The sequence below is a fragment of the Prionailurus viverrinus genome, chromosome B2, assembly GCF_022837055.1.
Source record: "Prionailurus viverrinus isolate Anna chromosome B2, UM_Priviv_1.0, whole genome shotgun sequence".
Lineage (NCBI taxonomy): Eukaryota > Metazoa > Chordata > Mammalia > Carnivora > Felidae > Prionailurus > Prionailurus viverrinus.
Genome location: NC_062565.1, coordinates 136,473,945 through 136,499,404, shown reverse-complemented (window position 1 = coordinate 136,499,404; position 25,460 = coordinate 136,473,945). Strand labels below are relative to the sequence as shown.

The window sequence follows — 25,460 nt, the reverse complement described above, 5'->3', positions numbered from 1 at the left end:
TCTCTCTCTCTCTCTCTCTCTCTCTCAAAAATAAATGTTTAAAAAAAAAAAAAAAAAGCAGCTTTAGATACAAGTCCCAGCACCTGCACTGGCCTTGGTCATGGGATGAGGAGAGCTGAACTTCTAACTGATTTAAATCTGTTGAGCTGACAGCCACCTCTGAAAGAACCACCAAGGAAGAAAAACTTTCACAAATGGTGAACTCAAGAAACGGGACAGCATAAACATAAACTGCGAGACAATTAGAGACCTAAATGTAAGTGGCAACATTTTATAAGCCAAAACAGATTTATAGAGTATCTTTATGATTCCAAAAGCAGGACTCGTGAAGAGAAAGGACGGAAAAAGAAAAGGTACAATGAACACATTTAAAAGATAAGCCACACGTGGGAGAAGATATTTGTAACGCATAATGGCCAAGTGTTCATGTTCAGGAAATATGACCCCTAACATCTTACTCCTAGGAACAGACCCTCCACGACTTTTACGCTTATTTTCAGAAACCTAAATGATAATGTTCCTGGTAGCATTATTTGTAACAGGGTACCAAAAGGAATCTCAGTGCCCCTGAAGGAAGAACGTGCAAATTTATGTGCTATATTCATGCCACGGAAGACTGCCCTGTGGGGCGGATGAGGCTTACTTGATCACAGTTACTTGGATAAATGCGGAAACGTAAGGTTGAACAAAAATAGCACGCCTCCTGCTTTTGAGTGGCCTACGACTTTTTCATTCTCTTTACTTTCTTAAAAAACATTTTTTGAGGGGCGCCTGGGTGGCGCAGTCGGTTAAGCGTCCGACTTCAGCCAGGTCACGATCTCGCGGTCCGTGAGTTCGAGCCCCGTGTCGGGCTCTGGGCTGATGGCTCAGAGCCTGGAGCCTGCTTCCGATTTTGTGTCTCCCTCTCTCTCTGCCCCTCCCCCGTTCATGATGTGTCTCTCTCTGTCCCAAAAATAAATAAACGTTGAAAAAAAAATAAATTAAAAAAAAAACATTTTTTGAATGTTTGGGGAAATAAAAAGGAGGAAAAATACTTCACCGCATGTGAAAATTACATGAAATTCACATGTCAGAGCCCGTGAATAAATCAACCTATTGGAAACCAGCTTCCTTTATTCGTGTAGGTCTTCTCTACGGCTGCTTTTGCAGTTGAATATTTGCCGAGAGGCTATGACTCACAACGCCTAAATTATCGGTCTTGCCCTTTCACAGCAAAAGTTTGCTGAACGCTATTGCAGCACAATGCACATAGTAAGATTTATTAACGTATAAAATGCTGCAATCACATGCTGTATATCCGTGGTTCTCAAATTTATGTGCTGAGGTATCCTGAGGCACCGCACTGAACTCAGAGGACCCGTGGGTTATTTCCAATTTTGGAAGGAAACTCGGTAACACTCGACATCTGTTGAACCCTACAAGTTCTACCACTTTGAGGTACTTCGTGGTCTCAATTTTAACGCTCCATGGTCCTTTCGATGACATCATATATTTGTGGAGCCAAATTTTTGGCAGTTGCTGCAGTGAGAGCAGGAATGGTGTGAAAACCAACGTGGAACAGGAAATGAGCTCCGAAGTGTGGCCCAATCTCAAGGAATGAGAAGTTCAGTGCTCAACAAGGACCCACACCTTATTAATAAGCTACAGTGGCTATTTTATTTTATTTGTTAAAAATGTGTATTTATTGGGGCGCCTGGGTGGCTCAGTCGGTTAAGCGTCCGACTTCGGCTCAGGTCACGATCTCACGATTTGTGAGTTCGAGCTCCGCGTTGGGCTCTGTGCTGACAGCTCGGAGCCTGGAGCCTGCTTCGGATTCAGTGTGTCCTTCTCTCTCTGCCCCTCCCGAACTTGTACTCTATGTCTCTCAAGAAACAAATAAATGTAAAAAAAAAAAAAATTAAATTAAAAACAAAGGTATTTACTTATTTTGAGAGAGAGAGAGAATGAACAGGAGAGGAGCAGAGAAACAGGAGGAAGAGAATCCCAAGCAGGCTCCGTGCTGACAGTGTAGATCCTGATGCAGGGCTCGAACTCACAAACCGTGATATCATGACCTAAGCTGAAATTAATTAAGTCAGACGCTTAACCGACTGAGCTACCCAGGCGCCCCTATGGTGGCTATTTTTTTTTTTAATGTTTATTTATTTTTGAGACAGAGAGAGACAGAGCATGAACAGGGGAGGGGCAGAGAGAGAGGGAGACACAGAATCCAAAGCAGACTCCAGGCTCCGAGCTGTCAGCACAGAGCCCGATGCGGGGCTCGAACTCATGGACCGTGAGATCATGACCTGAGCCGAAGTAGGACGCCCAACCGACCAAGCCACCCAGGCGCCGCATATGGTGGCTATTTTAAAATGAAATAATATTTTTCTTTCCATGTATATGTATCCTTTTTTTTTTTTCCAGACAGCTACTAAGTTGTCAGGACATAAACATCCAGGAAGTTGCTCGGACCTAACTACTTAATAAATGGAAGCATTAGGGATTTCTCTTGGCCCAACATGCCTTAGGAAATAGTTGCTGCGACACAACATGAACAGAGAAGGTCTGAGAATCTCTGTTGTAGATGTTTTGTGGATACATACTTATGTAATAAAAGCATAAACTCTTCCCGGAAATGATAATCCTTAAATTAGGATAGTGGCTTCTTCTAGAAAAGTGCAAAAGGGAATGAGATTAGGGAGGGACTCACAGGGACCTCAACTCTGTGTCTAATGTTTTATTAAAAAAAAAAATGGGGTGCCTGGGTGGCTCAGTTGGTTGAGCGACCGACTTCAGCTCAGGTCATGACCTCACGGTTTGTGGGTTTAAGCCCCGCGTTGGGCTCTGTGCTGACAGCTCAGAGCCTGGAGCCTGCTTGGGATTCTCTGTCCCCCTCTCTCTCTGCCCCTCCCCCACTCATGCTCTGTCTCTGTCTCAGAAATAAACATTAAAAAAAATTAAGAAAAAGCAAAAAAACACTAAAGCACTCACAGCAATATGTCGTGGTTCTGACACAGCTGAGTGAGTGATGGGAACACAGGCATTTATTATACTAATGAGCATATACTCCTGGATACTGTATACTCAGAATATTTCATTTTTTCCCCCCACTTATTTTTTTGAGGGCAGAGGAATGGCTGGTGAAAGAAGGGAGGGCGTCTTTACACAAAAGCACGGGAAGAGGAAGGTGGGCTGGAATAAAGAGCGGCAATGAGAGTGAGGGCGAAAGAAATTAGGTCTCAAGGTACATCAGAGAAATCCGAACTTCCGTGACCACGAAAACCGCCTTCTCTTACTGGGCTTCCTGAACACAGCGGTTAAAGAACAGCACTGGTGATTAGGAGTTTCCCGAAGGTTAGCACGTGACCAATATACCTCTGCACTTCCTGTCCTTGATTTAACTACGGATACGATCACTAGAGGAAAAAAAAAAAAAAAAAAAAAAAGGTGGGAGGTATCCTAACAAAAGTAGAGCCTAGGCTGAGATCTGTGTTTCTAAATAATGAAAACAGAGTGAGGTCTGGGACAATTCCAGCTTAGAAAGCTGGAAGGCTACTCGACATCAGATTTTTTTAAAGGGTGGGTGAAATTCTCAGAATGTTTAGTTTGGTCTGGTTCTCTTCTCTCCAAAACGAAAGGATATTTAAAGTTTGATGGCAATGAAAACGGAAACAGACAACACGCTGGTGACTGGGGGGCAACTGCCGGCGGAGGTTCCCGAAGCCCAGGGAGTAAGATCTAAACGGTTTGCAAAAGGGGCGCTGGACCAGGAAGAGGACCGTTAAGAGATGCAACTCAGTAAAGAGAGATGATAAAACCACTGCAGACAGAGTCAAGTGATGATGTGCATAGGCTTTGGTGCAAGGGGGGCCCTGAGGTTGTATCCTCCATCACTGACTGGGTGAATGTCAGAGGACACAGTTTGTAATCTCTCTAGGCTTCAGTTGTGTCATCTGCAAAACAACGACACCAGCACCCACCGAACCGAATGGTCTCAGGCCTCAGAGGGAATGCATATGGCGACCGGGCTGGGATACAGGTCTGGAGCTCGCGAACCCGCTCAGAAAATGGCAGTGTTTGTCACGGATACTAATGAGGCCTTGTTTCCCAATCTTCCTCGGTTTGGCTTGGAACGACCATGGTTATTTACTCTGAACTCTAAATCCTCATCGTGAAATGTTCAGGGCAAAGCTCAGTGGATGATTCAATTGGGCATTGGTCTAATGTGCCCTTTTGCTGTACTATCTTCTCGTGCTTATGTACCCAGGCGGTGTGTGGAGAACCCGCTGTGGGTTTGTGTTCAGGTGACAAGAAGACACACAGTCAATTTAGGCAACATCTTGACCAGCACTTTGGAAGAGGGCACTGAACGTCAAATGTGGGCGGAACTTCAAAAGCCACCAAATCTTCGTATAGATCATTATTAAGCAAGTATGGTGAAATGGAGCGTGGCATCCATTGGGCCACGAGAAGAAGGCCCTGAGTCTTTATCTTTTTTGGGTCGTGGATACCTTTGAAAATGTAATGAGAATCAGGGAGCCCTTCTGTTGAAAAAAAAAAAAATACAGGGGTGCCTGGATGGCTCAGTCGGTTAAGTGGCCAACTCTTGCCTTCGGCTCGGGTCATGACCTCAAGGTTCATGAGATCGAGCCCCGCGTTGGGCTCTGTGCTGACCGTGTGGAGCCTGCTTGGGATTCTCTCTCTCTACCCCTCCCCCCACCCCAAAATAAATAAACTTAAAAAAAACACACCATATATTTATGTATATAATTCTGTATTTAATTATGGGAGGGGTGGCTGGTAACCAACAGTTAAGAACTCCTAGCTATAAAGACGTACAAGCACATGCTGAATTCCAGAGTGAAGGAAAGGTATTCACTCGAAATGGGAATCAAGACCAAATTAAGAAAACAGAAAGCAAATTAAAAAAACCAAGGATCCTGTGTAAGTTTGAAATCCTTACAAATAGTTTAAAAATGAGATAATTTATTAAAGCCTAGAAACTCAATGTTGTTTTCTTTTTCTTTCTTCTTCTTTTTAAAAATATAACCCATGATTAGGGTTTGATGCCGAAGAAATGTTTGCTTTCAGCAATGAATGGAGGTTACGTGGACTCCCATGAGGACTACTGGCTAAAGGAGAAATAGAGACAGTGATCACGGGGACCACAGCATGCTCCCCCAAATTCTCATGGACTATTCTGGTCAAGTTTGAGAAATTTGCGCAATTACATTTGACTGGTGAAAAGCGTGGGTTTGAACTGGGTAGGTTCACTTATATACAGATTTTCTTTTCGATACCTACAGTATTATAAAAATATTTTCTTTTCCTTATGATTTTCCTAGTATATATTTTTTTAACATTTGTTTTTGAGAGACAGAGTGAGACAGAGCATGAGTGGGGGAGGGGGAAAAAAGGGGTTGGGGGGGAACACAGAATCCGAAGCAGGCTCTAGGCTCTGAGCTGTCAGCACAAAGCCTGATGCGGGGCTTGAACTCACGGACCGCAAGATTGTGACCTGAGCCGAAGTTGGCTGCCCAACCAACTGAGCCACCCAGGCGCCCCTCCCTTATGATTTTCTTAATACTATTTTATCTAGCTGGCTCCACTGTAAGGTTACAGTGTATGATACACACAATACACAAAATATGTGTTCGTTGACTGTGTTTGGGCTCTTGTCAACTGTAGGCTATTAGTAGTTAAGTTTTGGGGAGTCCAAAGTTACATGCGGATTTTCAACTACACAGGATGGAGGTTGGTGCCCTAACCCCCACCTTGTTCGAGAGCCAACTGTAATTAAATAAACTTCACTCGATTTTAAGTCTAAATGGAATATTGATTCCATTATCTTGGAATAATTATTGCAGAGTAGACAAAATAATTCCCTTCCTGTGTGTGTTGGGACACAGAAATATCTTAGACTAAACGTACTTCATGAAACCTGCAGTGTGGGGAAAATTGTAAGAGATGCCCGTCATCTCTGAAGGTTCTTCATTCATCAGTATGATACCTAATCTCATACGTGCATTGTACTTCCATCGAGATTCTCTTTATGGGCTTATCTCTCACACCACATTGTAAATTACCGGAAGCCAAGAAACATGTCCTACGTATCTGATTCCAAGCTTCTACTATATAGTACTTGACATATAGCAGGAGCTCACTGAACGTGTACTCAAGGAAATTATTCCAAAGGACTTAAATAAATCTTCAGTTACTTCTTCTCCAGGGTATCACATAGAACTGAAAATGCCAGATCATTTGCCCACTTTCAGTCTGACCCAGAAATTCTGTCAGATTGCTCTTTCTCTGTGAATTACCCTTTCAAACCCTTTGCCCATTTCTCTACTGGATTACTTGCTTTAAAAAAATCAATCTATAATCCTTGGTGGTTTATATATACTCCAATTGTTAGTCATTTGTCTATTACCTCTGCAAATGTTTTTTCATATGCGCTCTCTTGTTTTTTAACTCCCCTATCTTTTATCAGACACAATTTACTTTTATTAAAAAAATTTTTTTAATGTTTATTTACGTTTGAGACAGAGAGAGAGAGAGAGAGAGAGAGAGAGAGAGAGAGTATTCACACATGCACAAGCGAGCGGGACAGGGGTACAGAGAGAGGGAAATGCAGAATCCAAAGCAGGCTCCAGGCTCTGAGCTGTCAGCACAGAACCTGACGTGGGGCTCGAACTCACAGACCGTGACGTCATGACCTGAGCTGAAGTTGGACACTTAACTGACTGAGCCACCCAGGTGCCCCCACAATTTATTTTTAAATATAATCCAAATTATCAATCTTCTTCTTCTAGGTTTGGGCTTCTTACACAGTAAGAGAGACAGACTTCTATAAACAATGACTTTTCTAAGGGCGTACATTTTCCCACAGGCTTCAGATAAACCTAGGTCTCCTGCATTTATCTTCCTTGAGACCATGTTAAAATGGGGCTCGTTTGGTTTCCCTTTTGTCTGAAGCCCCCAAACAGTGTCAGTTGTTCTGGCACTAAAGGCTGATACTAAACCTAGCGACATTTGCAAAGACATTGTTTGGAAACAGATTCTGCATCCTTTAGCCCAACAGCTCCCTTGAAGTTCCAAAGTGAGAAGCCACAAAAGGATTTCTTCAAAGAAAATGACCAGTGTGCAGAGTCCCACTGCCCACCCCCCGGTGGAAAGGGTGCAGAGCTAGAGAGTGAGGCTTTAGAAGCAGGACTGGAAAGGCTCACTGAGGCAGAGACCCACAGTGGTCGACTGGGGATGAGTAAGCCTGCAGGCTGAAAGGAAACAGCCCCTGGCAAAAGAACAGAGACTCAAGTGAGACGTGTAACTGTACTCCCACCAACGGGAAGAACACGGGTTGAAGGTCTATGATGCCTGGAGATCAGGTATTGAATTAGCAGCGGGACTGTCTAAAAAGGATATTGCCTGGAGGGTTTCTGCCAAGAGTGTGGGTCCTCTGCTGGAAGAGACCGGATGGGTACCACTGAATGTCAAAGCTTCAACCCTGGAGGGGCCAGAGGCAGACTAAGGGACTAAGGACAAGATGATGGGGGACAGAGAAGAAGCCACCTTTCCCTTCCCGTTATCGGTCAAAGGCAGGTCCAACGTAAGAGAGAGGAGAAGCTTAAATATGAATGAAAGTTGGAGTTTTCTTATTTTTGTGCGAGACGGCACACACGCGTTTTAAAATTAAAATGAGACTATTCTTATGGCAGAAAGTGATTAGAGGAATTAGAAAATTTTTTATTTAGAATTTCAGTTTCGCAAGATGAAGAGTCCTTGAGATGGATGGTGATGATGGTTCTGTAATAACACGGAAGCATTTGACTACTGATTGGTACACTTAGTCATGGCTAAGACGATCAATTCTATGTTAGATGGATTCTCCCACAGTGAAAAATAAACTCACTAACCAAAGGAAAAGAAGAAACAAAAGAAAAAAAGGGCAAGTTAACCTTTATTAGTCACGTATCGGCAACGGAGAGGATGATAATAATAAGTGGTTTAGAATTGTTGAGTCTCACCCCATGTCAGGCGCTGTGCGAGGGCTTAGCGTGCACAGTCTCGCTTAAACCTGATTTCAAAGCTGTGAAGCGAGTCTTATATAAAGCCCTATTCTACAGATAAGGAAACTGAGGCTAAGAAGGGTTAAGTTACCTGAAGTGACCCAACTTGAAAGGAGCCAGATACCGACTCTTGAGCCGGTCCCCTAAACCATCTGGCAGGGGACAGATTTCCGGCACTGACTTCTCCCCTGCTTACAGCCCCTTAACACTAGAAGAGATCACAGAAATCATCAGCGAAATCACTGACACTTCCCTGGTCCTCCATGGTTTACACAGCAATTCCTCATTTGATAGTACTCATTAAATTACTGCAAGGTATTCTATTACCAAAAGAGGAAGGTGAATCCTGGAGAAGTTAGGTAACTACCAGTTAGGGTCATGATCCCACAGCTTCGATCTCAGGGTCACGGCTGCCCATCCACACGCAATTCGTCGTCCGGTCCAGTTTCTCACTTTTCACGTGAGAATGTCTCCCAGGGACACGCCCAGAGAGGCTAATGGTGTGTCCAAGGTCACACGGGAAGCTAGTATGTTTTGCACACCCCCTCAGCATACACCTTTAAAGATGCTTTGCCACGGAAACGCATATTCTAGAAATATATGAGGACAAAGTAAAGATCGGTACAGAGAGCTCTGTCGGCACAAAACAGAGTGCTTTCTTCTAGAAGCTCTTTTATTTGTGGAGTGGATGCGTCAGGACCACCACTTCACAGAAGCACCCCGCTTTTCAGTGCCTGCCCTGTGCAGACTCCTTGTCCATTAGCTCTGCAATTATGCTGTGATCGATCGAGCAAATCCATTTCGACGGCATGTCTAGCCAGTCTTATAGTGGATTTGGTACCCCAGCAGCCAAGTACAGACCCGGAGGAATGAACCACATAAATTCTCATTTGATCCCGACTGCATGCCTACAGGGAGTTCTTAAAAACAGTCTCAACAACCCTGGATGAACTTTATAATGGCTGGGCAGAAGAGTGCAGGGCTCAGAACCTTTTCTAGTGAAAGAACTCACTTCTCTGAGGTCGACAGGAGGCTCGTGATTAGCGCGAAAGCCGCGACCGTGAGACTTGACGATTACCGGCACCAACGTGGCGAGTGGAAATCACCCGTTGGCGCGTGAAGATCTGCCGGTGCGGTCTGTCTGATGCCAGATTCTGGCGCTTAGACCAAGACTCCTTGTTACCTGTTTGTCTTTCGTTGCCGTAACCTCGCGGGGGGCGTCGGGGCAGCAGTGCCAGAGCCCATTCTACGGCAGTCGCCCCCCCCCTTTCCGTCTGGAATGGCCAATGGAAACCAAAGAGAAGCAGACACCGCCAAGGGGAGCTTGGCAGCAGCAGAGAGTGTGAAGTCCTACCAGTGAAATCTTCCAAGTCCGTGGGCGGCAGTCTCCCCTCCGTCAGACACAAACTAATCCTCCGATTTGAGGAAGAGCAAACTGATTTCTACTGCTAATGACGGCAGACGTTTGGTGAGTACTTCTGTTACACACACACAGGATGACAACTCCGTACCCACGCTCCACGAAGGCCGGGCCGGGTCTGTTTCGCTCGTCATGTGTTTCCAGGCTCCGAGTGGCACGCCTTGCACATGCCAGGTTCGCGATAAATATTTGCCGAATGGATCAAGCATCTCACTTGGTTCTCATAATAACTCTACGAGGTTTGAAACCATGTTGTAATCACCGCTTTACAGATGAGAAAACAGGCTCAGAGGGTCGCTAAAAATGTGTCCCAGATCGCTCTACCAGCGAGTGTCAGGCCGCGTATTCAAACCCGTACGAACTTGACGTGAGAAGCTACGGTCCCATCGCCGCATCTAGTATAGACCAGACCACAGGGCTTTTCCAATATTGAGACCCTCTGTGAAAGGTGGGTCTGAGAGACTATGTTTCAGGTCAGAGTGGGTATCGCTGTTTTTCTGCCACCGACTTTTAGACCTCTTCCATATTCTACAACAACTAAATTTAAAAAGAAATGACTTACCCACAAATCCTTCTTCACCAACCAGTTTCAACGCGATTTTGTCAGCCAGCACTGAAGAGTTGCCATGGGCGATGTTAGCAAAGGGGCCAGCGTGCACAAACACAGGCGTTCCCTACGGAAGTTGAAGGACAAATTAAAACCCCCAAAGACAAAGGGAGGAATGAACCAAGGCAGTGAGTCACCGAAGCCATTCTGCTTTTATCAATACTGCACAGTCAATGTACAAATTCTCGGGGCGCCTGGGTGGCTCAGTCGGTGAAGCGTCCGACTTCGGCTCAGGTCATGAGCTCGCGGTTTGTGAGTTCGAGCCCCGCGTCGGGCTCTGTGACGACAGCTCAGAGCCTGGAGCCTGCTTCGGATTCTGTGTCTCCCTCTCTCTCTCTCCCCCTCCCCCGTTCATGTTCTGTCTCTCTCTGTCTCAAAAATAAATAAACGTTAAAAAAAATTTTTTAAAAAACCCAAATTCTCTCAAAGAAAATAAAAACACCCCGACTCTCCCAAAGGGCCAAATTCCTGGTGTATTCTCCAAGAGTGTCATCTGACATTTAATGCTGAACTAGGAGAAAAGCTGTAAGAATTGATTATTTCCTACTATAACCTTGAGAAAGCACTCAGCTGACTCACTGACTGTGAAGTAAACTATTTATCTCCCTTCACGGTATTTGGCATTACAGTTTTTAAAGGAACAGAATTAGACCCTGATGGTCTAGGAGGCTTAATTAGGTGTATTTTTTCCTTCCAAAAGAAGTTAATCACTTCTAGAAAAATCTAAAGAAAGCAAAAAAAATCAATACAATTAATGAGTTGTGTGGAATGGCAGGACAACCATGTAACGTTGAAGTTCATTAGAGCCTATTTTTATATTTACACAATAAATTTGCTCTTCTGATTTGTAAAAATTCTACCTAAGTCTTTCTCATTGTTTAACTGGCTTCCATGTTAAAAACCTGGTAACTATTCAGATAATAAAAGCAAAGAAAATTGTCCCTCTTGGTCAAATGCTAGAGCAATTCTTACTAAACAGGCAAAAGAAAACCCCACAACAATATAAGGGAATTATCAAAACCTTTAGATTTAAGTTGGTAAAGAAAATCTGTCAATATATTCACTTTAAATGCCATTTCTACACTTTTCCTTCATCAGGGAGAGCAGACTGTAGCCCTATCTAAAGGAATTTATCCACATGCAATCAAATGCTCAGGTTTTATTTCGAGCCCAGCCAGGGCCACTGGGGTCTGTATACACGAAGCCATGGCCCCACCTGTGAAAATACAGGCTGCCCCTTTACTGACAGGAGGGAAGACAGGGAGTGATGTGGTGTGGGGGTGGGGGGGTGGGAGGCTGGGAGCCATGGAAAATTCCCATGAACCATGATGGGCTGCTGGCAGAACATATTTCAAAGATGAGAAAGCTGAACAAAAGCAGGAAGAAAGGCAGTGAAAGAAAAATCATCTCTGAGAATGAAAAAGAGAAGAGTTTATCAAAGCCACTCTGTGAGTTCTCTATTTACTTTTCTTCCCAAAGTCCTCAGGAGGGACAATGACACGGTCCTCGTGAGGTCATACAAATGTCTGTAAAAATAAAGCTGGGAATCTGAAATCCAAACATAGGTGCCGACAGATATATTTATGTGTGTGTTTAGTGTCCAGATCTCTCTGTGTACCTATCTGTAATTTCTCACTTCTGTACAGATGAACCTTTTATTTATTTATTTTTTTCAATATTTATTCATTTTTGAGAGGGAGAGACAGAGCGCGAGTGGGGGAGGGGCAGAGAGAGGGGGAGACACAGAATCCGAAGCAGGCTCCAGGCTCTGAGCTATTAGTACAGAGCCTGATGCACGGCTCGAACCCATGACCTTCAAGATCATGACCTGAGCCGAAGTCTGATGTTTAACCTACTGAGCCACCCAGGTGCCCCACAGATAAACCTTTTAAATGCTCTGCAGAAAACACTAAGTCTCCATCACCATCTCCCCTTGCCGTCCTGGAATATGGCTGCCTGTGTTAAGGTAGCAGAGCCGGGGAAAGCGTAGTGGGGACGTCACAGGCTCCATCCCTGGGTAGGCAGATGCCTTCACTTGTCTACACACAGCAGCATTCAGTGCGTCCACTGGTCTGAGAAGCATCAAACACTGGTCTGGTGGTGGTAGCGGTGACAGGGTGTGACTGGATGAGCATAAACACTTCACTATTCCTGAGATAACCACTGTGAGGACTTGATCGGCAGTGTTTTAATTTAAAACTAAAGGCCACACAGCAGGTTAATTACTAAAGCAGCATTAGAGCCTTGGTTTTGAAATTCCTATAGCATGGAGTCTGAATGGAAAACTTTACAGATCATTGTTAGACATTCAAATCCAGAGATGCTCACACACTCACCTAATATTTGTGGCTATGATACAGTACACTGAGTTAAAATACTTAGTCTAAGGAGCTCTGTGACTGGTCCAAAGATATAGAAATATCTACCATGAGTTCAATACTTTATTTCATATGCAGAACACAGAGGAAAGTAATGCAGGAACCATCTTGGTTTCTCATGATGACAAGGCTATGAATATCCTCCTTAATGGATTTTTCAAAATTTTCCAAAGATTAATACCTCAATTAATCATTTGCTTACCAGAGCCCTAAGAGAGCTTTGTATAAAAGAGCCTCCTCAGGGTTGTGAGTTCAAGCCCCCGTGTTTAGTATAGAGATTACTAAAAAACAAAACAAACCAAAAAAAACCCCCCAAATCTGAGTATTTTCCAAACAAGGTGCCGCATACGGCAGTGTGCCTTGAAAAAAGAAAGGAAAAAGAGCTTTCTGCTATGCTGGAAATATTCTATATCCAACATAATAGCCACTGTCCACATGTGGTTACAAGGCACCTAAAATGTAGCTAGCAAAAAAATTTTTTTAATTTTTTTTAATGTTTAGTATTTATTTTTGAGAAAGAGAGACAGAGCACAAACAGGGGAGGGGCAGAGAGAAAGGGAGATACAGAATCCAAAGCAGGCTCCAGGCTCCAAGCCGTCAGCACAGAGCCCGACGCGGGGCTTGAACCCACGAACTGCGAGATCACGACCTGAGCCGGAGCCGGACGCTTAACCAACTGAGTCACCCAGGTGCCCTCCCAATTTTTAAAAAACAACTATATAAATAGAAAGGTAGCTCATATGACTGCGGAACCAAATTTGAAATTGTATTCAATTTAAAGTAATTGAGATAAAAATAACCACGTGTGGCCAAAGGCTACCATATTGGACAGCACATGGATACATATATGGCTCACCCAGGGTTAAAATGTTAAGACATTTCCATTTCTCTGTCTTCTTAAAATATTCCGCAGGGTGGGGTGCCTGGGTGGCTCAGTCGGTTAAGCGTCCGACTTCAGCCCGGGTCACGATCTCATGGTCCGTGAGTTCGTCAGCCGCGTCAGGCTCTGGGCTGATGGCTCAGGGCCTGGAGCCTGCTTCCGATTCTGTGTCTCCCTCTCTCCCTGCCCCTCCCCCGTTCATGCTCTGTCTCTCTCTGTCTCAAAAATAAATAAAATAAACATTAAAAAAAAAAAATATTCCGCAGGGAAGTTCTTACTCTGGCCATACATGAGAATCACCTGGGATACCCAGGCGCTACCTCCCTGACATTCTGGTTCACTTGGTCTGGGTGGAGCCTAGCATTAGTATCTCTAAATCTTTCCAGGAGATTCTAACGTGCAGCCAGGACGGAGAACTACGGATCTCCTGGCAACCAGTAGTAAGGTAACCCCTGATAACCTGCTAGGGGACCAAAAGTCAAGGGTATTCAAACATGAGCACTAAAGCACCATCTATATACTGAACAATGGTTTTTACGTTACAGGCTGACTTACATTCCAAGTGCCACTCGTTAGCCAGGTTCATTGGGAATGGTTAGGACCCACGTAGCAGAGTTCATAAATGCAGGTATTTTAACTGAATGCTGTTTTGTTATTTTTTTAAACGATGCCCATTGTCTGTTAACGTAATGACAAATGGCCTGGTCTTAAGTGAAAAATGGACACAAAATGTGAGTACAAGAATCATTTGGGAGCAGCACGGCCCACTGACTCCTTCCCTAATGGAAACTAGACTTTTAGAATGGGTCATTACCTTATAAAGTGCAGGTAATTTTTAATTTGAGAAAGATAATCATTTAAAACAATAATCTGATGATCCCAAATAATGATAACAGTATGTTCATTTTTGAGGGGGACGTGTTACGAGGAAGCAGGGTCACGTCTCTAAGCTTTTTTCTTATTCACTCAGTTGTTTATTACACAAATCTGTATTTTTAGGAGTGACGTAGTAAAAGTTAGTAAGTAGTCATTTAATTATTCAACAAGTGTTTGCCGAGCGCCTAATACATGCAAGGCACTTTCTAGGAGCCACAATCCGCTGGTGAACCACGTGGAACAGGTCCTGCTCTCATCCTGGTGGATGAACAAAGTAGGGACTCTTACGCTGATACTCCCTGACATGCAGAGAATGACAGGACAGTGACAGGACACAGGGACTGGGGCTGGGTTGGACGCAATGTCCCGGGAAGGCCTCTCCAGGATGCTGATATGTAAAGGGCATATGATTTCACTCCTATGTGGAATTTAAGAAACATGACAGAGAATGTAGGGGAAGGGGAAAAAAAGAGATAAAAACAGAGAGGGAGGGAGGCAAACCAGAAGAGACTCTTAAATACAGAGAACAAACTGAGGGGTGCTGGATGCGAGGTGGGAGGGAGCACGCGCTAAATGGGTGACGGGCATTAAGAAGGGCACTCTTTGGGATGAGCGCTGGGTGTAAGAGATGAATCACTGTATTCTACTCCTGAATCCAAGACTACACTGTATGTTAACTAAGTTGAATTAAAATAAAATCTTGGAAAGAAAAAAAAGAATAAAGGACATGAATCCTAAAGTACAGGAGGGAACTAGACATGGGAAATCGGATGTCTGCAAGGGGTGTCCTGGGCAGGGAGAGGGAGGATGGGGGAAGAGGCAGGCAAGGGCCAGACCCTGCGAGGTTTCCAGCCAGAGGGAGGACCAGGGTAAACCACCCAAGGCTCTAGGCAGGAGAGCAACAGAGCCTGATTCAGTTTCCGAGCTCTCGGGTGGCGGAGCAGAGAAAGCATTCTGGAAGGGAGAGCGGAGGCAGTGAGGCTAGCTGGGCAGGAGGGTACACTGGAGGCTGGGCACACACACGGAAGAAGCCTCTGCAGGGATGGAGACAGGCTCCAGGATGATTCCTCGGACTTTGGCTGAACCATGGCCAGGCTGAAACTCAAAGACCCTATTTTATAATTAAGTTTGATACGCAACGGCTCTTAGCAGGCACACCTACGACTCTGAAATTCTGAGATCAGGAGATTCTGAACGAGAGTCTGGGGGGTCATCATGTGGCTGGCTGATGGTGGGGGAAGGGAGGGCTCACACTCGCCAACATTCAGAAGCTGAGCTGAGGACAGGCCAGCAAAGGGAATGGAGGGGAGGCCAGCAGGAGGTCCAGGGACACAAGGCACCACAGAAGTCAGAAGAACTAAGTGTTCCAGAAGGAAGAAACATTACCTGCGTCAGACCTCGTGAAGAGGCCACACACATAGACGGGGACAGAGAAACGAACACCTGGTCGCATGGAGCTCACGCTGCGGGAGGCAGAGGCCCCACGGAAAGGTGCTCGCGCTCTCCCCTCTCCGCGCCCTCAACTGCGCACCTTCCAGCTCGGTCTGGTTCCACCATTTCTGTCCTGGTGTCCTGCGTCTGGATTCCTGCTCTCGACGGGTGCCCTTCCGACTGCACAGCACGTTCCTGCCCAAAGGCTTTGCACTAACTGTCCCCCTCCGCCTGCAAAGCTGCTCCTCACACACAGCTCGGTCTCTTGCCTTGCTCCCATCTCTGGTCACCAGACACCAGCCAGACACACACACACACACACACACACACACACACACACACACATCGCTCTCTGCTCCCTTAACCCCTCTGACTTTTCTTCTTCAGTCTTTGCCGGCGGCTGACATGCTACATCTCGACACACTTCTCTGCCATCTGTCTCCCCCACTAAAGCACAAGCTCCGAGAGGGCAGGGACTTTGTTGTCCTGAGCCATTGCTCCAAGGCCTGCCTGTGTTGCGTGTTAGATGAATACCAAACCTTCATAATGACCCCATTAAGTTAGTCTTCGGTACCATCATCCCTTCACATGGGAGAGAACAGAGGCGTGGCCAAGGTCACGGTTAGCGAACGGCAGAGGGTACGCTCAAACCGAGCGTTCTATCAGCTGAATGAACGAATAAATGGGTGGATATTGTTTGTCTTGCCCCTTCCTTCTCTGCTGGTTGCCTCCGCCTCCCTTGAGTGACCAGAAAACCAGACTGAAATACGGGTATTTTGATGAGAAAATTTAAGTTCGATGAAGACAAGGGCAGGGCAAATCTTATAAAAGCTTGCCTGGGGAGCATTTCTTGGCATACGCTGCGTGTTTTGCTTGGGGGGGGAAACCCCCCAAACTCCAACCTAATGGATTATGAAAAGCTAAGTCCAAAAAAGGCAAAAGAGAAAACATCACGTAAACGTGGCTACATAACTTACTGAGGTGTTAGATATGGCGTTTTAAAGTCTCCACTCCAGTCAATTAGTACTGCATTACCTAAGGAAAGAATCTGTAAATACACTTTTAAGTTCTTTTTTTTTTTTTTTTTGGAGGACCAAGGACTTATTCGGATGCTCCCTGTGGGCTCACGCTGGCTGGAAACGATCACGCTGTGTGGGGGTGCACAAGCGATCCGATGAATGCAAACGCTGTCAACAATTTCTATAAAAAGAAAATCACTTACTTCTAGGGTCTGCATCAGATTTGGTTTTATTGCATCTTTCATCAAAACTGTCAATGCGCCTGTGACCCCCTAAAGGAGAGAGGAAAAAAAAACCTGCTTTAAGTGACTGACAAAAGATCATCTGTGCAAAGGTGAATCTCATGGCCATTTCTCACCAGCCCGCCTCGGAGGTGGGCATTCCCACAGGCTGCTCTCAGCTCGGAGCTACGGGTACCACGGCTCCGGCGGCCGTACCCTTCTCTCCCCCACCTGAATGCATGTCAACCATTCTGAGATGTGAAGTGATGGAGAAGTAGCAGTCCCTGCTTTTTTTTGAAAAAAACCAAACAAACAGGGGCGCCTGGGGGGCGCAGTCGGTTAAGCGTCCGACTTCAGCCAGGTCACGATCTCGCGGTCCGCGAGTTCGAGCCCCGCGTCGGGCTCTGGGCTGATGGCTGGGAGCCTGGAGCCTGCTTCCGATTCTGTGTCTCCCTCTCTCTCTGCGCCTCCCCCGTTCATGCTCTGTCTCTCTCTGTCCCAGAAATAAATAAACGTTGAAAAAAAAAATTAAAAAAAAATAAAAAAAATAAAACAAACAAACAAACGCCTTCCTTGATGGTGTTTAAGAGGCTTGCCATACAGCAGATCTTTCAGTCTGCCTAAAAGTATCTTGTGACAATTACACACGTTATTTTCTCATTATCAGAGATTATACTCTTGCCTGAAGAAATCAGATAAAGTATGACAATAAGGCTATTTACTGAGTGGGAATGGAGAAGGATAAAGGGGAATGTCCTAAAGCACCCATTTTTCTCAAACCAACCAACGAACACTTGGTTTCCCAGTGTTTCATCCCGCAGAGCCAGAGGCACTCAGAAAACTACATTTGGAAGGCTTCTGCTTTTCCATCTCTCATGCTGCCTGTCTGCCCGGAACAGAGTTGATGCCGCCTGTGTATAAAATGTGGCTACTGCCCCCTCCCAGTCCTACAAAGCTCTGGGTGAGGCCCCTACTGTATCCCCTTCCCCATTCCTGGAAAAGACGGGAGAAGGGAGAAACAGGGAAGAAATCTGAGAACAACCGGAAAAGTGTGCCAAAGAAACAAAACAAAACAAAACAAAACAAAACAAAACAAAACCCTTCCACCTCTTCTACAGACACTGGGCAGATGCCTTCAAAACACCCGTCCGTGATTGTAAGGCTACGACAGGAGTAAATGCATGGTGATGTCACCCGTGAAAGATAAAAATGCCACGAAACATATCTCAATGCATCAGGTGGCAGAATCTAGCCGATCTTCCTCTTTTCAAAATACGTGAGTCAATTACATTCTCCCTCTGCGTCGGTGATGCCTCTTATCTTGTTGCGCCCAACGCACTGACTGTCATCGAGCCCAAGCAAAGAGAGCAGCTCTGGTCCGTTTGCTGAGTCCGGGGGGACAGAGTGTGGACACATTCCTCCAGAGGATGGCAGAAGGGATCGTCTTATGAGAAACTTCAGAAGCCATTTATCCCAATTCTCATGGCAATACATAAATCCTTTTGACCAAGAGCAAAGTATATAAAAAGTTATAAAACAGGGGTGCCTGGGTTGCTCACTCGGTTAGGCGTCCAACTTGGGTTCAGGTCATGATCTCACGGTCCATGAGTTCGAGCCCTGCGTCGGGCTCTGTGCTGACAGCTCAGCCTGGAGCCTGCTTCAGATACTGTGTCTCCCTCTCTCTCTCTCTGTGCTCCTCCCCCCGCTCGTGCTGTCTCTGTCTCTCAAAAATGAATAAACGTTAAAAAAATGTGTTTAAAAAAAAGCTATAAAATAGTGAAATGAAAAGATAGATGCTCTAAAAATCCTTCCTTAATTTTTTATGAAAGACTAACTATTGGTAGTTCCAGGTTGATGAAACACAATTGGAAGAAATAGGTGCTTTTTATGAACAAGGAAGGCAAAAGATGACCCCAAAGAGTCAACTTTGGATTTATTTCCAGATCTGAGACTTGTATCACACACACACAAAATAAATCTAGGGAAACAATATTTCCAGATTAAGTTCCAAACTATTCTTGATACATATTTATTAATACCCAATATTACGAACAAAGAAATATATTGATACAGAAACCATAATATGTTTAGCTTACACAGTTTACAAGATATTGATAATTAAAAAAAAAAAAGTGGGAGGGGAACAGAGAGAGAGACAGGAGAGAGAGAGAGAGAGAGAGAGAGAGAGAGAGAGAGAATCCCAAGCAGGCTTCACGCTGACAGCACAAAGCCTGATAAGGGGCTCGATCTCACACGAGATCATGACTTGAGCCAAAATCAACAGTCGGATGCTTGGCCGACTGAGCCACCCAGGCTCAGTTTCAAAAATACAACACCTTTACAGCAACCTGGATTTGGGTTTTCTCATTAAGCTTTATTCTAAGCATCCCAGGGACTGCTGATAAAAACACATTTAATTTAATTGACATATTTAATATTTGATTGACAAGACCTATGTGATGAGTCAGTCAGGTTCTCAGAAGCAGCCAAAAAGTAACTTTTGGCAAAGGATTCCAATTACATCCGAAGCGCCTGGAATTAATAAAATACTAATTTGCCTTTTTCCTCCCACAACTGGTTTCCAACTGCCAGGGAGCATCCAGCTGCCATCATGGTATGTGACCCGGATGTGGGAAAGTCAGCTGAAGTTTGGAGCGTGGAACGGCTTTCCAAACGCCTGTGTCATACCCTACGCACTTCGAAACAGGTCCAGGCACATGAAACAGCTATGCCACCAATGGGGTTTAAGTTCCCAGAAAAGGTGGTGATTCCGAAGAGGAAGAGAGATGAGCACGCCAAATGAGAGGAAGCCCAGCAAGAGACAGTGATGGGCCAGGACACCACGGAAGCTCAAAGAGCAGCACTGAACTCAAAAGGGAGCCAGATGGGGAAGACTGATTGAGGCAAGATCCGGTGTTATGATGTGACGCCCAAATGTAAGGCACAGGGTTAAGAAGCCAGGGCCAATTTTCACTTCACCTTTCTTTTTTGGTTTTTTAAAATGTTTATTTATTTTGAGAGAGAGAAAGAACGAGCGGGGGGAGGGTCAGAGAAAGAATCCCAAGCACGCTTCACGCTCAGCGCGCGGAGCCCGAGGCGGGGCTCGATCTCATGACCGTGTGATCGTGACCTGAGATGCCATCAAGAGCTGGATGCTTAACTGACTGAGCCACCCAGGCGTCCCTGGCTTCCCTTTCGTGAAGGGGGAGCCGCTTACTTCTTAGTCTTTTGAAAGGCGATTTGTCCTCGATTTAAAGCTGGCACAGATCACCCTTGGTAAAAAAGCCGAGAGCTAACAGGAGGCAGCCCCACCCCAGCCAGGGAGCAGAGATCAGGACAGGCAACTATCAGGAAAAGCTTAGGAGATAAATTTCATGTGCTTTGGCTGCAGAGAGGTACAAACACATTGCCGCATGACAGACAGGCTGGTGAGGGACAAATGTGTCTGCAGAAATCATCTGAATTTCCTTGACACACGCTGGTAAGAAGAAAACCCTCATTCTCTTGAATCTACCACAGGGACACGGCGAGCTCTCCTGAGTTCCTGAGACGGACATACTCACCAAATCTTCTGCTGTCACGGGTTGCCCATTTTTGTCACTGGCCACCACCATTCTTCCCAGCCGCTCCTTCATGTCCGCGAGGCTGTCGGTCAAGGCCAGCACTGCCATGATCTCGCTGGCCACTGCGATGTCAAATTGTGCCTGAAAAGCAGAAGTATTGCTCACTGACCATGTCATCTGGATGGCCATTTGTACAAGTAGCCATATTGCAGTAAGTAGGCTCCCGCAGGCCTGGGGGTCTATCCTCCATGGGCCAAACTTTCTGGGGGTCTATCCTCCATGGGCCAATCTTTCTGGGGGTCTATCCTCCATGGGCCCATCTTCCTGGGGGTCTATCCTCCATGGGCCCATCTTCCTGGGGGTCTATCCTCAATGGGCCAATATTTCTGGGGGTCTATCCTCAGTGGGCCCATCTTCCATTCACAAGTAACTGGAGTGTCTAGAAACATGTACAGTCTTGTGCTTGGTGCTCCCTAGGGTTGGCTCCCTACTGTGGCCACAACTGTTCTTTCATTTGTTCTGCTGAGTAGGACTCAGCCTGGCTAGGCCCCTGCTGCTCCCGCCCATGGCACCATGTGGTCTGCTTTTGTAGCATGTCTCAGATTTGTAACCAATGATTAATGTGACTGCCTGTCTGATGGCTGTCTCTCCACGTCGGGAAGTAGTGCCATGAAGGCAAGACCCCTGGGGAGGCTTTACTCCTGGGTCTGCAGCATGGAGGACTGGGTGTGAAACCCAGCGGGCAGTCAATACCTATTTGCTAAATAAATACCTGCCGACCGCCTCCACTGTCATTCATTGGTGTGTCAAGGGGGTGGCATTTGTCCAGCAAAGAGCTGAGGGGCAGACAGCGCAAGATGGTTCTGAGGCCAGTTTTCCAGAGTTAGAGCTTCACGCAGCAATGTGGACACCAAGTCAAAAGGTGACACAATCAATTTTCAGCTGCCCACAAGGGCTTGGCCACATCGGACCTTGAAGCACCCAGCAACGAACGCTGGACAGCAGCTAGTTTCTGTGAAATGTTCCTGGGCTTTCCTAGTCCCTCTTCTGGATCTCACTCCAGGCTGGACATAGGCCAACAGGAACTAAAAGAGAAACAAGGAACGTGCCTTCCTCCTCTTTATAGTCCAACCTACTGGACAAAAATCACTTCATTAGACTCCACCTGAATTCTCTTCTTCCTGAGGGGCCATGTGAGCCAGACAAATTCAAGCGTATACAAGGAGAAAATGGCTGTGCCCTGGCGGGGTCACCCTATGAGACATTTTATTGTCCATTTCCTTCACTGACAAGAAAGGAAATGAAGGGAAATAAGGAACTTTCTGGATACTTCCAGGTTGAGATTTCATTAGTCACTGAGGTACTGAAAAAATAGTACCTGGAAGTCAAACACAAATATGTTCAATTATCACATTTTCAATATAACCCAATCCAAATTATATATAATCCAATATAACCCAACCCAATCAGTGACTTTTCACTGTATCATACTCAGGATTCTCTATACCACCATTCCATTATAAACAGTGCATATAAAACACGCCTGAAAATTCTGAAGCTTTCTTTATAAAACATAAGACTAGAGATACTCTTATAATATTAACTATGTAATAATAAGTAGAATTTATAACATATAAGCTCTTCGTTTGTAATCACTATAATTTCAAGGTTTTGCGCCTTGAATAACATTAAAAATGAACTAAAAGAGAAACAAAGAACATGCCTTCCTCCTCAAAATTCAGCCACTGGAATTGGGTCAATTTAAATATTCTCTTTTTGAGACGAGTCGGTGGCTCAGTCAGTGAAGCAACCAACTTTGGCTCAGGTCACGATCTCATGGTTCGTGGGTTCCAGCCCTGTGTCGGGCTCTGTGCTGACAGCTCAGAGCCTGGAGCCCGCTTCGGATTCTGTGTCTTCCTCTTTCTCTCCCCCTCCCAGCTCGCTGTCTCCCTTTCTCTCAAAAATAAAGAAACATTGAAAAAAATTTTAAATAAATATAAAAAATACTTTTTTAAAAGAAAGTTTATGCTCATGCTCTGTCTCTGTCTCAAAAATAAATAAATAAATGTTAAAAAAAAAAAAAGCAAAGCTTATTTATTTTGAGAGAGAGAGTGGAAGCACAAGTAGGGGAGGGCGAGAGAGAGAGAGAGAGAGAGAGAGAGAGAAGAGAGAGAATCCCAAGCAGTCTCTGTGCTGGGCACAGCCTGATGCGGGTCTCAAACTCACCAACTGTGAGATCATGACCTGGGCCAAAGTGCGACGCTTAACTGCCTGAGCCACCTAGACACCCCAACTTAAATACTATTCTTATTCATTGTATCGGCCGAATGTAGTACCTATGCTCATTTCCGTTTTGCAAAGAAAGTATTTCAAAATTAAATGAAGAGATTTTTATTGTTTTTCACAAATTCAAACAAAGAACAATACGCAATATTGGAAGTATGTGAATCAACACGGCTTTTCCGGAAGGTAACGTGGATAGAAATGTGTATCATCGTGGGAAATCTGCTTCTTCTTTGACTCCCCAGTTACAGATCTGGGAGTCTGTCCTAAGGACGTCATCAGACAAGGCACACAAATATGTGTGTGTGTTCCTACAGCTTATGACAGCCCGACATCGTAAACACCCTACGCGGCCATTAACAGGGAACTGGCTGAACCGATTACACTACGTCCACAAGGTGCGATATCACACAGCCATTCCAAAATGATAATATAGATCTACCTTTATTAACATAAAAATATATCAATAGAAACTTATGGCTTAAAAAAACCCAGTTAAAGCTCTTAAATGTAATCCCTTTTGATTTAAAAATAGGTATGCATAAAGCAATGAGATATAACCTTGAGCAAGTCACTGGACATTATATGCCTGCTTTTCCCATCTGCAAACCAGATAGATGCGTAAACGTGTGTAACGAGCTAAAGACACCAGGCGTTCAAACCACGGCCGTGGTTAACCTCCCATCTCTCCAGTACTGGTTACAGTACAGAAGTACACAGAGGAAACGTGAGAGGACTTCCTTACTGGGCCCCTCATTCCCAACCCTCTTTACAGAAGTAATTCATGTCAGAGGTCGGTGTAATGTTGCTAGCTTCCGCTCTTTGTGTGTATATACATACATGAACATGAATGAATGAATGTCTTCCTATCTTTCGGAAGCTTCCTGAAATTATATGGCACTGGTTCTGGTTTTCCAGCATGTTGGAAATCGGTTCATGTGTGTGAGTTCCAGGATGCAGAAGAGTCTGGGGGGGTGGAGGGGGGGGAAGGTGCACGGGCTTAGCCGGTCTTGATTCAATCCGCGTATTAGCTATTTAATTCAAAATATTTCAAAAGGTCCAAAAGACTATTAAGTATGACAACTGAATACTGTAGTAAAAGTGATTATTTTTTCCCTAATAAAAATCTGACAATGTAAAGGCCATAAATCTAACACCATCTTAAAATATAAAGTTTATTATACGTAAAAAAACAAAACCCCACACAAAAAACGAAAAAGGCTTGCTGGGCCTGAGAAATTGCAGAACGATTTCATGTTCCCCAAGCATCCCTCTCCACACTGGAGATCTAATAAAATGAAGATAAACATCATAATTCACCTTCAACACCTTCTGCACTTGGGCAGTAAGACACTGTCCTTAAAAACACTTCAGGCTATGAAACCAAATAACGAGGTGTTTGTCCTTTGGTTTCCGAACCTTGAGTTATGTGTTTGGGATTTTCTTTTCGCCAGTTGTTATGCGGATGTAGCATTAACTTGGCAAATTTGCCGCAAAACATGTAAAAATTTATTTTCAAGGGACACCCTGAGTGGCTCTTCCCGGGGTGACAAACAACTACAATGACACAGGAAAAGGCTGCTAAGAAAATACCGGGGGCCTTTCCATCTCCTGATTCTCTCCGGGTCCTGCTGAGGAAGCAACGCCTTGAAAGGATGAGAACCCCCCAGGCCACAGCAGGCGGCGGACCGAGAAGAGGACAGCAGAGAACCAGCTTCTGGGTCAGTGTAAACCAACCTAGGAAGAACAGAGCCGGTCCCACGGAGAAACGCCACGTACCTGCCGGGAATACCCCTTCTCTGTGGGCGCCTGCCCAATCGTCATTTTTCGTAGAAATCGGTCATTTGTGTCCAATACTGAAAAAGAAAAAAAAGCATATTCAATCAACAAGGAGGGACTGGCTGCCCCGTGTGTGTGTCTGGAGCCATTGTGAGTGCCAAGGGAGCGGCGGGGAGCAAGAGACAGCTTGACCTCCCGGTGGGTAGACCCAGGGAAGGATCGGGTAAGCCAGAAAATACCGGCCGGTGGTAAGCGCCTTCAGAAGAAAACAGAGATGATGTGATAGAGTGTGTCAGGGGGTTGGTGAGGGTGGGGTGCCAGTTTTCGACCAGCCAGTAAAGGAAAAGCATTTCTGAAGTGGTCACATTTTACACTGACACCGGCATCACCAGAAGCGGACAATGAAGTCTCTGAAAGGGTTAAGCGCTGACCCACCCTGTGACCCAGCAACTGCACTCCTGGGGATACAAGCAACCGAACCCGAAGCAGGGACCTGAACACAAATTTGCGCACCCACACGCACTGCAGCACGTTAAGAAACGTTAAGATTAAAAACCGACACACAAGACAGAGACCAGAAAGGAATCCTGAGGATTCCTGGCCTCTAAATAATATAGAACTAAAGGTGGACTGAGAAACCCATTTATTCACTCCAGGAATATATACTCGGCCAATCTTGTGCCAGGTGCCGTCCCGGGATGCAAAGATGAAGAAGACATCAATCTCTGATCGGGGGATCGGGGGCTTTTAAGGGCACAGGGGAGAAGAGGAGGGTACGAGCGAGTGTGGGTCCGAAGGGTCCCTTTAGCACTACCGTAGTAGGTCTTGAAGAACATCCAGAGGGTGCCTAACTTACTTATAATATAATTCTAGCACCACCAACAGTTGGCTCCCGTTCTGGGCGGTACAAGGCGCAGGGCCACTATTTTGCCTTCGGCAGAACAACTGTCATGAT

General features: G+C 45.3%; 1 protein-coding gene across 1 annotated transcript in view; it reads right to left on the bottom strand.

The window, feature by feature from the left end:
• The window catches only part of MTHFD1L (methylenetetrahydrofolate dehydrogenase (NADP+ dependent) 1 like), a 186,251-nt gene that overhangs the window by 101,531 nt on the left and 59,260 nt on the right, over nucleotides 1-25,460 (bottom strand). Inside the window, exons 17-20 of the mRNA XM_047858248.1 lie at nucleotides 24,506-24,582; nucleotides 20,444-20,584; nucleotides 16,863-16,931; nucleotides 10,031-10,142 (exon numbers count right to left, since the gene is read on the bottom strand). Coding sequence (XP_047714204.1) covers nucleotides 10,031-10,142; nucleotides 16,863-16,931; nucleotides 20,444-20,584; nucleotides 24,506-24,582 — 399 coding nt within the window. The remainder of the gene's footprint in view (nucleotides 1-10,030; nucleotides 10,143-16,862; nucleotides 16,932-20,443; nucleotides 20,585-24,505; nucleotides 24,583-25,460) is intronic.